At 46.4% G+C, this 15481-nt stretch overlaps 1 protein-coding gene across 1 annotated transcript; it reads right to left on the bottom strand.

Annotated features, from left to right (window-relative positions):
* Window positions 1-436: 436 nt before the first annotated feature.
* LOC120991284 (histone H1A-like) lies at window positions 437-1116 on the bottom strand. The gene has a single exon (XM_040420124.1). It carries the CDS (start codon window positions 1085-1087, stop codon window positions 437-439), a length of 651 nt encoding a protein of 216 aa, XP_040276058.1. The 5' UTR covers window positions 1088-1116.
* Between the last annotated feature and the right edge of the window lie 14365 nt (window positions 1117-15481).

The raw sequence follows: 15481 nt of genomic DNA, 5'->3' as shown, positions 1-15481 counted from the left end.
CTAGTTCTATAGCCCCGCCCCCGTAGCCTGCTCAGTATTAACCCGTCAGTGGCCGCCTTCTCCCGCCCCCCACCGGAGGAGGGGAGAACAGTCCCGTATTCACTGTGCGGAGAAGAGCGGCTCCATCGCTGCGCTGGTGTCCAGGGATAGAGCGCACGACCCCCCTGCACGCACAGTACACTCAGCGGCGGCATCACTACCAGCAGGGGGCGGGGCGCAGTGAGGGGCGGTTATCAGCCGAGCAGCGAGGCCCTGATAGACCGAAGAGAGCGGCGCTGACAGGGTTAACCCGCCCCCTATTCCTGCCCGCAGAGGAGCCGGAGCCCCCGCCCGCTGTGAGCGGAGAACGAGGGCAGAAGGGCGGAGTGGAGCTCGTCTGAGGAGGAGGTGGCGGCTCTGAGAAGAGCCTTTGGGGGAGAGGTGCGGGCGGCGCCGGTTACTTCTTGGCCGCGCTCTTCTTGGCTTTCGCCGCTTTCTTAGCCGGACTCTTGGCAGCAGCCTTGGGTTTGGCCGCCTTCTTAGCCGGACTCTTGGCCAGCTTCTTGGGGGCAGCCTTCGGCTTCTTGGGGCTCTTGGCTGCTTTCTTGGCCACGGCTGGTTTCTTAGCCTTTTTCGGGCTCTTGGCCGGAGCCTTCTTGGGCTTCTTCGGGGATTTAGCGGGTTTCTTGGCCGCAGTAGCTGCAGGTTTCTTGGCCGCCGCCGGCTTCTTCTTCTTGGCCGCCGCCTTGTCCTTGGTCTCCTGCTGCTTCTTGTTGAGCTTGAAGGAGCCGGAGGCGCCGCTGCCCTTCACCTGGGTGAGGGTCCCCTTGGTGACCAGAGCCCTGATGGCCACCTTGATGCGGCTATTGTTCTTCTCTACATCGCATCCTCCGGCAGCCAGAGCCTTCTTCAGGGCGGCCAGAGACACCCCGCTGCGCTCCTTGGAGGCGGACACGGCTGTGACCAGGAGCTCGGACACGCTGGGACCGGACGGCTTCTTGCTTTTCTTGGCGCCCCCTGCCGCGGCGGATTTCCTCGGCTGCTTCTTGGACTTGGCGGCCGCTTCGGCGGGAGGAGGAGCGGCGGCTGCTGGCGCGGTCTCTGCCATCGTGTGAGACGTGGGGAGAAAACACAAAGACTTCTCCTGGAGAAAACACTGAGGCCGGAGCCGGGACCGCCTCTTATATGTGCAGCGCTGCGCAGTGATTGGCTGCCGAGCTCCGCCCTCCTGCGCGTCTATTGGCTGACACTGGACACAGGCCCCGCCTTCACCCCTCTCAGCCCGGCTGCAGCTCCGCTCTCCCCTTGTGCTTCCCTGCCCGGGAGAAGAGCCCTTTAGCGGCTAGAACCGGACAGGAGAGGCCGCCTTCTCCGCGCCTTCCTCCTCCCGGACATCCCCCCTCACCGTGTGTCGCCGTCTGTGGCGGAGGAGGCCGGAGCAGGCCCCGGGATCTCCGCCACAGTCCTCCCGCTCTGCCTGCCGTTCTGCACATCCGGCTGGATCCGGCCCGATGGCTCCGCTGCGGGGGCTCGTTCCCTCTCTTCCCGGCCCTCGTCCCCATCCCAGGGCTCTTTCCCACAAGGTGGGGCCGCAGGAAGCTGCTTGGACGCTGCGGGGAGGAGCTGGAGCCGCGGAGAGCCCGGGAGGGTAACACAGGCGGCGGCCTCCGCTCCCTGCCGGCTCCAGTGCTCCGTGTCCCCGCACATTCCCCGCCGCAGTGATGCCGCCTCATGTGTGTACAGGGCTCTCAGGGAGCAGAGATGCGTCTTGTGGTCAGGGCTCCGCAGATGACAGAGGACTTCTCTCCTGGGCTCCTGGCTGCAGCAGAGGGGGTGCCGGTACAATGGGGCAGAGTATGGCCCCGCCCCCCAGAAGTGTGGACCCCGCTTTACTGACCCCCTAATGTAGAGAAAACTGCCCCTATAATCCCCCTCATTGCACCTCCGTAATCTCAGTACAATACGGCAAAGTATAGTATATTATAGTATAGTATAGTATAGTACAGTATATTATAGTACAGCATAGTATAGTACAGTATAGTATATTATAGTATAGTGTAGTAGAGCACAGTATAGTATAGTACAGTATATTATAGTACTGTACAGTATAGGACAGTATATTATAGTACTGTACAGTATATTATAGTATAGTGCAGTATAGGACAGTATATTATAGTATAGGACAGTATAGTACAGCACAGTATAGTATATAATAGTACAGTATATAATAGTATAGTACAGTATATTATAGTATATTATAGGACAGTATAGTACAGTATATTATAGTATAGTACAGTATAGCACCGTATAGTATAATACAGTACAGCACAGTATAGTATATTATAGTATAGTGCAGTATAGTATATTATAGTATAGTATAGTACAGTATATTATAGTATAGTACAGTATATTATAATACAGTATAGTACAGCATAGTATAGTACAGTATATTATAGTATATTACATTATAGTATAGTACAGTATATTATAGTATAGTACAGTATAATATATTATAGTACAGTATATTATTGTATATTACAGCACAGTATAGTACAGTATATTATAGTATAGTACAGTATATTATACTATAGTATAGTATATTATAGTACAGTATAGTACAGCACAGTATAGTACAGTATATTATAGTATAGTACAGCACAGTATAGTACAGTATATTATAGTATAGTACAGTTTATTATAGTATAGTACAGCACAGTATAGTATATAATAGTACAGTATATTATAGTACAGGATAGTATATCATAGTACAGTATAGGATAGTATAGTATATTACAGTATATTATAGTACAGGATAGTATAGTACAGTATAGTATAGTACATTATAGTACAGCACAGTTTAGTACAGTAAATTATAGTATAGTAAAGCACAGTATAGTATATAATAGTACAGTATAGGATAGTATAGTACAGTATATTATAGTATAGTACAGTATATTATAGTACATTATAGTACAGCACAGTATAGTACAGTATATTATAGTATAGTACAGCACAGTATATTATAGTAAAGCATAATATAGTATAGTATAGCACAGTATATTATAGTATAGTACAGCACATTATAGTATAGCATAGTATAGTACAGTATATTATAGTACAGTATAGTACAGCACAGTATGGTACAGTATAGTACAGCACAGTATAGTATATTATAGTACAGTACAGTATATTATAGTACAGCACAGTATAGTACAGCACAGTATAGTACAGCATAGTATAGTACAGTATAGCACAGCATAGTATAGTACAGTATATTATAGTACAGTATAGTACAGCACAGTATATTATAGTACAGTATATTATAGTACAGCACATTATAGTACAGTATAGTACAGCACAGTATAGTACAGCACAGTATAGTACAGTATATTATAGTATAGTACAGTATATTATATTATAGTACAGTATATTATAATACAGTATAGTACAGCATAGTATAGTACAGTATATTATAGTATATTACATAATAGTATAGTACAGTATATTATAGTATAGTACAGTATAATATATTATAGTACAGTATATTATTGTATATTACAGCACAGTATAGTACAGTATATTATAGTATAGTACAGTATATTATACTATAGTATAGTATATTATAGTACAGTATAGTACAGCACAGTATAGTACAGTATATTATAGTATAGTACAGCACAGTATAGTACAGTATATTATAGTATAGTACAGTTTATTATAGTATAGTACAGCACAGTATAGTATATAATAGTACAGTATATTATAGTACAGGATAGTATATCATAGTACAGTATAGGATAGTATAGTATATTACAGTATATTATAGTACAGGATAGTATAGTACAGTATAGTATAGTACATTATAGTACAGCACAGTTTAGTACAGTAAATTATAGTATAGTAAAGCACAGTATAGTATATAATAGTACAGTATAGGATAGTATAGTACAGTATATTATAGTATAGTATAGTACAGTATATTATAGTACATTATAGTACAGCACAGTATAGTATAGTACAGTATATTATAGTACATTATAGTACAGCACAGTATAGTACAGTATATTATAGTATAGTACAGCACAGTATATTATAGTAAAGCATAATATAGTATAGTATAGCACAGTATATTATAGTATAGTACAGCACATTATAGTATAGCATAGTATAGTACAGTATATTATAGTACAGTATAGTATAGTACAGCACAGTATGGTACAGTATAGTACAGCACAGTATAGTATATTATAGTACAGTACAGTATATTATAGTACAGCACAGTATAGTACAGCACAGTATAGTACAGCACAGTATAGTACAGCATAGTATAGTACAGTATAGCACAGCATAGTATAGTACAGTATATTATAGTACAGTATAGTACAGCACAGTATATTATAGTACAGTATATTATAGTACAGCACATTATAGTACAGTATAGTACAGCACAGTATAGTACAGCACAGTACAGTACAGCACAGCATAGTACAGCACAGTATAGTACAGTATATTATAGCACAGTATAGTACAGCATAGTACAGCACAGTATAGTACAGTATAGTACAGCACAGTATATTATAGTACAGCATAGTATAGTACAGTACAGTATATTATAGTACAGCACAGTATAGTATAGTACAGTATATTATAGCACAGTATAGTACAGTATAGTACAGCACAGTATAGTACAGTATAGTACAGCACAGTATATTATAGTACAGCACAGTATAGTACAGTATATTATAGTACAGCACAGTATAGTATAGTACAGTATATTATAGTACAGCACAGTATAGTATAGTACAGTATATTATAGTACAGCATAGTATAGTACAGTATAGTACAGCACGGTATAGTACAGCACAGTATAGTATAGTACAGAACAGTATAGTACAGTATAGTACAGCACAGTTAAGTATAGCACAGTATAGTGCAGCATAGTACAGTAAAGCACAGTATAGTATAGCACAGTATAGTATAGTACAGTATAGTACAGCATAGTATAGCACAGCATAGTACAGCACAGTATAGTACAGCACAGCATAGTATAGTACAGCACAGCATAGTACAGCACAGTATAGTACAGCATAGTATAGTACAGAATAGTACAGTATAGTACAGCATAGTATAGTACAGCATAGTATAGTACAGCACAGTACAGTACAGCATAGTACAGTACAGCACAGTATAGTACAGCATAGTATAGTACAGTATAGTACAGCACAGTATAGTACAGCACAGTATAATACAGCACAGTATAGTATAGTACAGCACAGTATAGTATAGTACAGTATAGCACAGCATAGTATAGTACAGTATAGTACAGCACAGTATAGCACAGCATAGTATAGTACAGCACAGTATAGTACAGCACAGCACAGTATAGTACAGCATAGTATAGTACAGAATAGTACAGTATAGTACAGCATAGTATAGTACAGCATAGTATAGTACAGCACAGTACAGTACAGCACAGTACAGTACAGCATAGTACAGTACAGCATAGTACAGCACAGTATAGTACAGCATAGTATAGTACAGTACAGCATAGTACAGTACAGTATAGTACAGCATAGTATAGTACAGTACAGCATAGTACAGTACAGCACAGTATAGTACAGCATAGTATAGTACAGTATAGTACAGCACAGCATATTATAGTATAGTACAGTATAGTATTGTAACGGATCTCCTAGCACCCCGACTGGGTACCTCCGTTGATGGATGCTTCTAGTGCTTCCCGAGGGCTCCACATAATAAATGGAATAGGACAGCACCACTTCCTGGAACACATAGTCCGTGGTATGGCGGCGCTGCTCGTGGCGTCAGGTCCCGGCCTCAGGGGCACCTCAAACGTAGAAAAAACTTCAGAAAAGTCGCGGCCCTCTTGTTCTTGAATCAAAGCTTAGCGTTTAATCACACTGAAAGGATACAGCAACGTCTGGACACACAGGTCTTTCTCAGCTACATGTGGTTTACAAGTGAAGTTCAATACTTATATAGGTGTAACATTCAATCCGGATTGGTTGAGGGGTTGTCCCCCAGAAAGGTCAAATCCCCCCCTTACATATTCACCCAATCGTGTTCTAAAGTGATAATAACATTCAGTAATAAAACAGCATAACAATCTCAGTGTGTATATAAAATCGCTAATTTCTAATGATAATTTGTTTTCCCTTAGTCCTAACAGTGGCACAGATGGGGTATTCTGCCCCTGTGGACTGGTTAGGACAGGTGGAAGTTTTAATGAAATAATAAAAAACTGACATATACACGCCCTCCCTGCCCCCAATAAAGAGGGGAGTGACCCTCCGGACATCGTGTAATTACAAGTAGACAAAAATAACCACAATTACTAAAAAAGGGGGGGAAATTTGTGTGCCACTGTTAGGACTAAGGGAAAACAAATTATCGTTAGAAATTAACGATTCCCTTACGTCCTAACCAGTGGCACAGATGGGGATTTAGCAAGTAGAAACCCCCATGGGAGGGTGCTCATGCCTGGCGGAAGATAACACTGTCCGGCCAAATGAGGAATAACTATGTATTCTAGTATCCACTCTATAGTGTGAGATAAAAGTGGAGTGAGAACTCCAAGAAGCTGACTTACAGATCGCGTCCAATGGGATCGAGCTTCTCTCTGCAAAAGAAGTGGCCACTGCTCGAGTAGAGTGGGCCCTTACAAATTCAAGGGGCTCCGAGCCCTGAGACATATAAGACTCCCGAATTGCCTCTTTAATCCAGCGACTGATGGAGGGCTTAGAGGCTTTCCTCCCCTTATGGGTACCGGAAAAAAGGATAAGGAGGTTTTCATCCTTCCTAAATACCTTGGAGCGTTCCAGGTAAATCCTAAGACATCTCGAAATGTCGAGGGTATGGAGCCCTCTTTCCTCAGAGGAGGGGGGTGGAGCCAACGTTGGCAGGGAGATCACCTGGTTAATATTGTCAAAGGAAGGAACCTTTGGGATGAAAGTAGGCAAAAATTTGAGAAGTACCCGATCCTGCAGGAACTTTGTATAAGGCTCAAAGGCAGAAAAAGCCTGGAGTTCCCCAACTCGCTTTGCAGAGGTAACAGCCAACAAGAAGGTGATCTTCCAGGTCAGGAACTTGAATCCCGCCTCCTCTAGGGGCTCAAAGGGGGGAGATGATAACCCCCTGAGCACGACCGATAAATCCCAAACAGGGATAGGTCTGATTACTGTAGGCTTTAATCTTGAGGCTCCCTTCAGGAATCTCTTGATAAGGGGGTCTTGAGAAATAGCTCTGTTGAGACAAGCAGAGATTGCTTAAATCTGCACTTTAAAGGTAGCTGGTGATAGCCCCCTGTCCAGACCGTCTTGAAGAAATTGGAGAATTATCGGGATGGAAGCTTCAGCGGATGTTTGCTGATGCCTTGTACACCAGGATGAAAAGATCTTCCAGATTCTGGAGTAGGCCTTATTGGTAGCTTCTGATCTGGAGTGCTCTAAGGTTCTCAAGACAGACCCTGATAGCCCTTCTATCCTTGGAAGGGACTGGTCAACCTCCAGGCCGTAAGGTTGAACATTTGAAGATTTGAGGAGATCTGGGTGTCCCCCGACACCAGTACTCTCTCTAGGGGAAGCCTCAGAAATTGACCCCGACTCATCTGTAAGAGTTGGGTAAACCAAGCTCTTTTCGGCCAGTATGGGATAATGGAGATAACTGACGCTTGGTCCTGCCTGATTTTCATCAAGACCCTAGGTATCAAGGAAATTGGAGGGAAGATGTAGGCCAGCCTGAACCTCCATGGGATTGACAGAGCATCTATAGCCACCGGGTTGTCCTCCCTGTAAAGGGAGCAATACCTCTCCACCTTGGTGTTGAACCTCGTTGCCATGAGATCGATCTCTGGCATGCCCCACCTGAGCGTTATCTCCTTGAAGACCTCTGGATGAAGTGACCATTCTCCGGTTGGAAGACCTCGGCTCAGGCGATCCGCAATCACATTGAGAACTCTGCGAATGTGAACGGCTGATAAGTGGGTGAGGTTCAGTTCTGCCCAATCCAATATCACCCCTATCTGTCTCAGGAGACTTTGTGACCTCGTGCCTCCCTGCTTGTTGATATACAGCACAGCGGTCATGCTGTCTGATTGTACCTTCACTGCCTTCCCTCGAATGAAGGGAGCAAAATGAAAAAGAGCTAGTCTGATTGCTCTGATCTCCAGGAGATTTGATGACAATAACCTCTCCTGAGGTGTCCAAGTTCCCTGGACTGTCATGTCCTGAATATGCGCACCCATCCTACTAGGGATGCGTCTGAAGTAAGTATGATCCAAGAGGGCTGGATCAGGGACTTGCCGTCCTTGAGGTGGGACCACCACCTTAGAGAGGATCGGACTTTGTAAGGCAGGGAGAGCACGGAATTGAGTCCCACTGGACTGTGATTCCACTTGGCTAGTACTTCGGACTGGAGCGGACGTAGATGCCATAATGCCCAAGGTACCGCCTGAGCGGTTGAAGACATTAGTCCCAACATTTTCATCCATGTTCGAATCGTTACCTGTTTTGGTACAGAAAGAGAACGGGCTGTCTGTTGCACGGATTGCCTTCTTTCGGGAGTGAGATGAATCGTCATCCTGACTGAATCCACCAGGAACCCCAGGAACCTTACCGAGGTGGCTGGTTGAAGTTGGGATTTGTCCCAATTGATTATCCATCCCAACAGATGCATGAATGTGACAGCCTGTTGGATGTGTTGGGACAGGATCGCTTGGGAAGGAGCTCTGAGGAGCCAGTCGTCCAGGTATGGAACTATACTCAGGCCCTGAAGCCTTAGCGCGGCCACCACAGAGACCACCACTTTGGTGAAAGTGTGTGGGGCTGAAGAAATCCCAAACGGGAGGGCCAGAAACTGAAAATGTTTTAGGACCCCCCCAATGTTTACCGCGATCCTTAAGAATCTTCTGGACCCAGGATGGATGGGAATATGGAGATAAGCATCCTTGAGGTCTAAGGTTGCCAAGAAATCTCCCGGCATAAGAAGATTGGTCACCGACTGGATAGTTTCCATACGGAACTTCTTTTGTTTTATGAAACGGTTGAAGAACCTCAAATCTCTAATCATCCTCCAACCTCCGGTATTCTTGGGTACCAGGAAAACTGGGGAGTAGATACCTGTTCCCCTCTCTTGGAGAGGAACCTCTTCTAAGGCCCCCTTCTGGAAGTATTCTAGCACGTAATTTTCTAGAATCTTTTGCTTGTTGCTGGGAAGAAGCCTTGTTTGGACGAACTTGTCCGGAGGCGGACTGCTCAAGTCCACAAGGTAGCCCTGAGAAATTACACGCAGGACCCAACTGTCCTGGATATGATCCTGCCAACAAGGTAGAAAGTGCTGTAGGCGACCGCCTACGGGAATGTGGGGAGAAGGGAGCCTGGGATTTCAAGTCAGACCGGCTAAATACCAAGAGCCTCGAGGAGGCCCGCAATCAGAGCGCCGAGGACTTCTTGGGGGGTCTAGAACCCCGAGAGGATTTTCCTCCTCTACGGGAGCCCCAATGCCTCTGGGCTCTGGTTTGAGGTTCCGCCCTGGAACCAAACCCCTTGCCCCGACCACGAAAGGACTGCTGGGGAAGGGACTTGCCCTTCTTGTCTGACAGCCCTTCCATTATTTGGTCAAGCTCTGCACCAAAGAGTTTGCCGGGTTCATATGCCATGGCACAAAGATTGTGCTTTGAGGTCGTATCGGCCTTCCAAGGTTTCAACCAAAGCGGACGCCTGCCCGCGGTTGAGAGAGCCATGGACTTAGATGCCAGCTTCAACTGTTGTGGAGCTGCGTCACACAGGAAGTCTATGGCAAGGCTGGCCGTCTTACATGAGGCCAGAATGTCGTCCCTAGAGACCCCCTGGTCTAGGTCAGACTGAATCTGGGTGAATCTTGTTTTCAGAAAAGTCGCCACTTCAGACGAAGAAATCGCAACCGAGGCCGAGGCTGAGGAATAAGCGCGCCTAAGGGCGCAATCCGCCTTCCGATCCATTGGGTCTTGCAAACTTGACCCGTCGTCTGATGGGATCAGGGTCCTTCTCGATAGTTTTGCAATCGCCATGTCCACCTTGGGGACAGGCCCCCAGGAAGATACTTGATCTTCTTTGACCGGAAACACTGCCTTGAATCTTTTGGTCAACACTGGACCCTTCTCCGGCTTTCTCCATTCCGTCTTCATCAGAGACAGGAGAGAACCATCTGCTTTAAAGGCCCTAGGCCCCCTAGAGGCAGAGGATGAGGCTTCCCCCGGATCAACGTCCTGGTCCCCCGACCGGACGGATTTTAGTAGCCGCTGGGCTTTCTCCAGCGGAAAAAAATATGAAAACCTGTCCTCCTCATCCGAGGAGGAAGAGTCTGAACCGTCTCTCGCCTCCTGACACCCCGATACCTCCATCGCCCGATGGGGGGAGGAGGGACAATGGCGTTTAGAAACCAGGGTATTCTTCAGCTCTTGTATGGAGGCGTTCACCTGGTTCATATTGGTCTCCATATAGCCCTTTACCCAATCGACAACGTCGTGGACCGATGTCTCCAGCTGGGGGAGTGTCTTGGCCCTACAGGGTGGGCACCCGGAAAAATCCTAGGAGTCCTCCAGCACGATCTGGCAGTCATGGCACTGCAGGTGACGTCTCTTGCCAGCGGACTTCCTGCTGGGCTCTCGCTCACCGTCCCCGGTAGAAGACATGGCTGAAAAACAGAAGAGATATGAATTTAAGCATAATTCAAGAAAAAAAGACCTTTAATCGCAAGCTTCTGGATCTTTACCCAGAAGATCCTAGCAAGCTCTATTATAAAGGAAAAGTTTTTTCAGCAATACAGAGGTTTGCACGCAAACAACTCTAGCACCAACCACACGACTCAAGGTTAACAGAAAACTGCGCTCCAGGAGACTGAACCTGGAGCCTGACCATGTTTAAATAGGGTGTTTGGGCGCCAAAAGGAAGCCCCGCCCACAAAGGGGCGGGGTAAACCTCTAAAGCCTATTCCTTAGATCTGAGTAAAAAAAAAAAAAAACATCCTCTGGAACCCAGAGAGGGACCCCTGAATCATATAAAGGCACCCAACAGCCCTAAACAGAGAAATACTGACGTCACTTCCGCAAGATGGCGGCACCCAGCAGAACATGCGGGACGCTGCTACCGCCGCTTCAGACCCCGAATGAGGTAAGACTGAACTCCAGCTAAGGAATCCTAGATCTCAGGCGGCGTAGGAGGAGCGGAACCCGCTCCCAGAGAGGAAAAAATAAAAAAACACTCTCTCCACCGAAGGGATGGAGGAGTGAACCACCCGTCCTGCCTTGTCCGCAGGACAGAAAAAAACACGATGTCCGGAGGGTCACTCCCCTCTTTATTGGGGGCAGGGAGGGCGTGTATATGTAAGAAAAAGGGGCAGTAACGTATTAAAACCTGTATTTTATTAGGACGATTAATAACTAAGGATAGTGAGCCTCTACCAGACAAACCACATAAACATAGACAAACAAAAGCAAGGGACCTAAAGGATTAGGTCACCTGTAGGTCAGGTCCACTTAGGCCCTTGGAGTGGTGCAAAAGTGGAAGTGACCAAGGAACATATACACTAAGTTGAGACCCTGGCGGTGCTCCTAAGGTCTAGTAATATGCCAATAGGCAAAAGTAACAGGGTAGGTCTTACCGGTGATGGACGCCCGGACCGTGTAGTCCAATGCTCAAGAGAAGAAATTCTTTGAACCTGGATGCGACCTTCAATGGGTTAGGTCTTGATGGCTGAGGGCCACAGGGAAAAGTCTAACCCTGTTGTTGCCCTACTTGGCCTATTGTGCCCTATCCTCCTAACCCTATCCCCGCAAGGGGTGGCCCCGTCCGGAACCTGACCCTGAAAAATGCACCCTAGATGGCCCTGTAAAGGCAGGGGAAGTGGCCCTGTGGGGGCTAAGACTATCAGGGTGTGTTGTTAGTGGAAAAATGAAGAAGTCCCTAAGGACTAGTATATAAGGATATATTCGTAGCCCTACGCGTTTCATTCATGAATATATCAACCTTCAAAGAATAAGGTACCTCTACTTCTACAGGACCCCCTAACTCGTCAGGGGACAGGGGTCATGGGTAGAGGAAAAGTCCCCACTCCTATATCAGCTGGATGATGGTAGCGGACGGAGGGAGGGGGGGGGAAGGAATAGAGATTGCACAGGCTCGAGTGGACGTATATAGTCCAAATAAGCCCAAGTACTGTGTGTCACATGGAGCGCGTGTAGCCTTTACCATGGAGGGTGGCAGGGCAGTTTAGTGTACTGCCTGTCTGCCGGCGTCTGTCAGTTTTTTATTATTTCATTAAAACTTCCACCTGTCCTAACCAGTCCACAGGGGCAGAATACCCCATCTGTGCCAATGGTTAGGACGTAAGGGAACCTACCCTGCACCTGAGCCGAGTATCCATCCGGCAGTATGCGTGTGGTGAGTGGCGTCTCCCGTCTGTCTCTGCGCATGCACGAGTTGTAGAACGAGATTCCCGGAAATCACGTATTCGACACATGATCGGGAGTCCCGAAACCGCGCAAGCGCCCTCAATCACATGACGAGTCATGTGATAGAGCGTCCCAACCGTATCCCGGCAACCCAAGGTCCTAAACCAAAGCTAATGTGTTGTAAAGGATACTATAGGGCTGAGGATAGGATCCATTATGGGAGCGAAATACGGTAAATATCAGTCGTGCCACTCATCTCACGCATCATGAAATCCAGAATATGAACTTAGACTAAATGCCAATAATCGCCCATGTGCCAGCAACACTGGAAGCAGCCAATAGTGGATGCCCCATAGACAGTGTAGCGCTGCAATGGCAATAGTTGTAACCTAGCAGGACTGTGTTCTGGGCGAAGTGTGGAATGGACCACAGTTAGTTACAGACCCCCTTCCATGCTGACGGAGCACCACTAAATCCCTGGAAGGAGGTCTATCGAGTGCATCTCAGAGCTCCCTTTTCTATTCGCCACCCGAGATGTGGGATTGTGATATTTTAGTGCGATGTAAGTTTTAGTGCCCGATGTACCATTGTGATAATATATTCATTGATTTATTGTTCTTCTTCTCTTTTTTTCACTTTTAGATTGTGCTACCATATGTAACCTGAGCGGAGGACTATATGCTGCCCCATTTATGAGCGACCAGAGAGCCGGCCAGTTGGGTTCCTTCCTTATACCAGTTGTACTTCCATGTTTTTTGCCTGTGCTGGATGTGTGTACTGGGAGGGTTTTGTTGTCGTGTTATTAGGCATCTTTTACCAATTTTATGATCCCCTCTTCCCGAGGAGCGACACATTTGATATTGATGGAGGGCATTGTGGGACGCCATGGGGGCAATTTTACGCTATTCCACAGGATTTGACTGGCCCTGAACCCAATCCATTTACAGCATATCGTTGGGAATAAGCAGGGTAGGGGTGCTCTTCATTTGGAGTTGGCCCAGACCAGGCAGGTGCCTATATATTTCACCTCCCCTTGACCGGGGTGGGGGGTATGTCGGCCCTAGTATTCCCCTTCCAAAAGTGTATGTGTGTGTCACAACCAGACAGCTGAGAAGCTCTGACAGAAACCTTTCAGAACTTCCTCCTTGAGTTTCTTTGTTTTGGTTTTCAGCTCATCATCTCGTTGGCCTCTCTCTGCTGTCATGTGTTTGGACTGATTGCATCCCTTTAAATTCCTCCCCATAATGCATTAGGTTGCGGCTTATACAACTTCCTGGAGTGTGTGTGCTTGCTGTTCCTAGTTCCCAGTCGTCTGCAAGATAAGTGCTGTATATGTATTTGTGATTTTCTGTCTGCTGGATCCATGTGACCCTGACTCCCTCCGTGTCTGTGTAGGGAGCCGGTGGTCGTGTCCCCTCACTATTGTAGGGTCTTCAGGTGTTAGATAGTCGAGGTACGTGGATATGCGACCATTCACCTTTGGGGTGTTCGCATAGGCTGAGCAGTCAGGGAGAGTCTGCCAGGTCCATGCAGGGCTCTCCCTTTTGTTCCTTAGTTGTGGATCCAGTGAGTCATTGATTATATTGCATTGTCTTGTTTCCTGTACACCATCCGTGACATTATAAGCCGCCTAAACCGTCTCAAGCATGGATACGGTTTCACTTTTGGCTGAACGCTTCCAGGGTCTTTCATTGGAGGTAGCTGATCTCCGTAAGACTTTTTCTCAGTTTCAAGTGACCGGTTCAGCTTGCGTTCATGGAGTTGTTCTGAGCCTAAGATCTCGCTCCCGGATACGTTCTGCGGGGGTAGTGAGAATTTTGTGCGTTTTAGAGAGGCTTGCAAACTCCATTTTCGCCTTCTTCCCCATTCCTCTGGTGATGAGGAACGGAGGGTGGGGATCATTATATCGCTGCTCAGGGGTAACGCTCAGTCCTGGGCCTTTTCGCTGCCGGAGGGGGCACGGCCCCTCCGTTCAGCGGATGAATTCTTTTTAGCCCTGGGTCAGATATATGATGATCCGGATCGTATTGCTCTGGCTGAGTCTAGACTACGTCTGTTATGCCAGGGTAAACAATCCGCAGAGATATACTGCTCAGAATTTCGGAGATGGGCAGCAGATACGGGTTGGAATGATGCTGCACTCCGAAGTCAATTTTGCCATGGTCTTTCAGAGGGATTGAAAGATGCATTTGCCTTTCATGAGAGACCTACCTCCTTGGATTCTGCTATGTCTCAGGCTGTTCGTATTGACAGGCGTCTTAGAGAGAGAGGAGAGATCTCTCCTTCCTGTCATACTCAGTCCCGGGACAGTGCAGCGGTCTCATTCTGTGCGCAGGGGTCTCACTCGCTGTCAGCCCCTTCTGAGCAGGAGCCCATGCAGCTGGGGTTGATTGCCTCTGACGATAGAAGATTCAGCCAGCATGGGAGGGTTTGTTTTTGTTGTGGAGGTATAAATCATCTGGCAAATGTGTGTCCCTCTAGGAGATTCAGGCAGTCTTCTGAGAGTAATAAAGAAACAAAAAGGAAAAAATCTTTTAAAAATGTTCCGTCTGTTACTATTGGCAGGGTTGAGGCGGAAATTGAAGGTTTTCCGTTTGCTTGTAGTTCCCGTTTTGTCCTGCCTGCTAGGGTGGCGCTAGAGAGCAAGAGCATTTTTTGTGAGATTTTTGTGGATAGTGGAGCAGCTGTCAACCTCATTGATAATCAATTTGCAATAACTCATGGTTTCCAGGTGTGCACTTTGGGAAAGGATATTCCTGTTTTTGCTATTGATTCCGCTCCACTTTCTCAGAAATCATTAAAGGGCATAGTTCACAATATCCGTTTAATTGTGAGTGATGCTCATGTTGAGGATGTGTCATGTTTCGTCCTTAGCGGTTTGCCTACTCCTCTAGTGTTGGGGCTACCCTGGCTCACTAAACATAACCCCACCATTGATTGGCAAGCGAGGCAAATAAATGGTTGGAGTAACTTTTGCAGAGAGAATTGCCTCACGACATCTGTTTCTGAGGTTTCTACTAAGACTGTACCACCTTTCCTCTCTGAATTTTCGGA

The sequence above is a fragment of the Bufo bufo genome, chromosome 2 (assembly GCF_905171765.1).
Source record: "Bufo bufo chromosome 2, aBufBuf1.1, whole genome shotgun sequence".
NCBI classification, from domain to species: Eukaryota; Metazoa; Chordata; class Amphibia; order Anura; family Bufonidae; genus Bufo; species Bufo bufo.
Note: the sequence above shows the minus strand (reverse complement) of the source record. Positions and strands in the feature narration are given on the sequence as shown.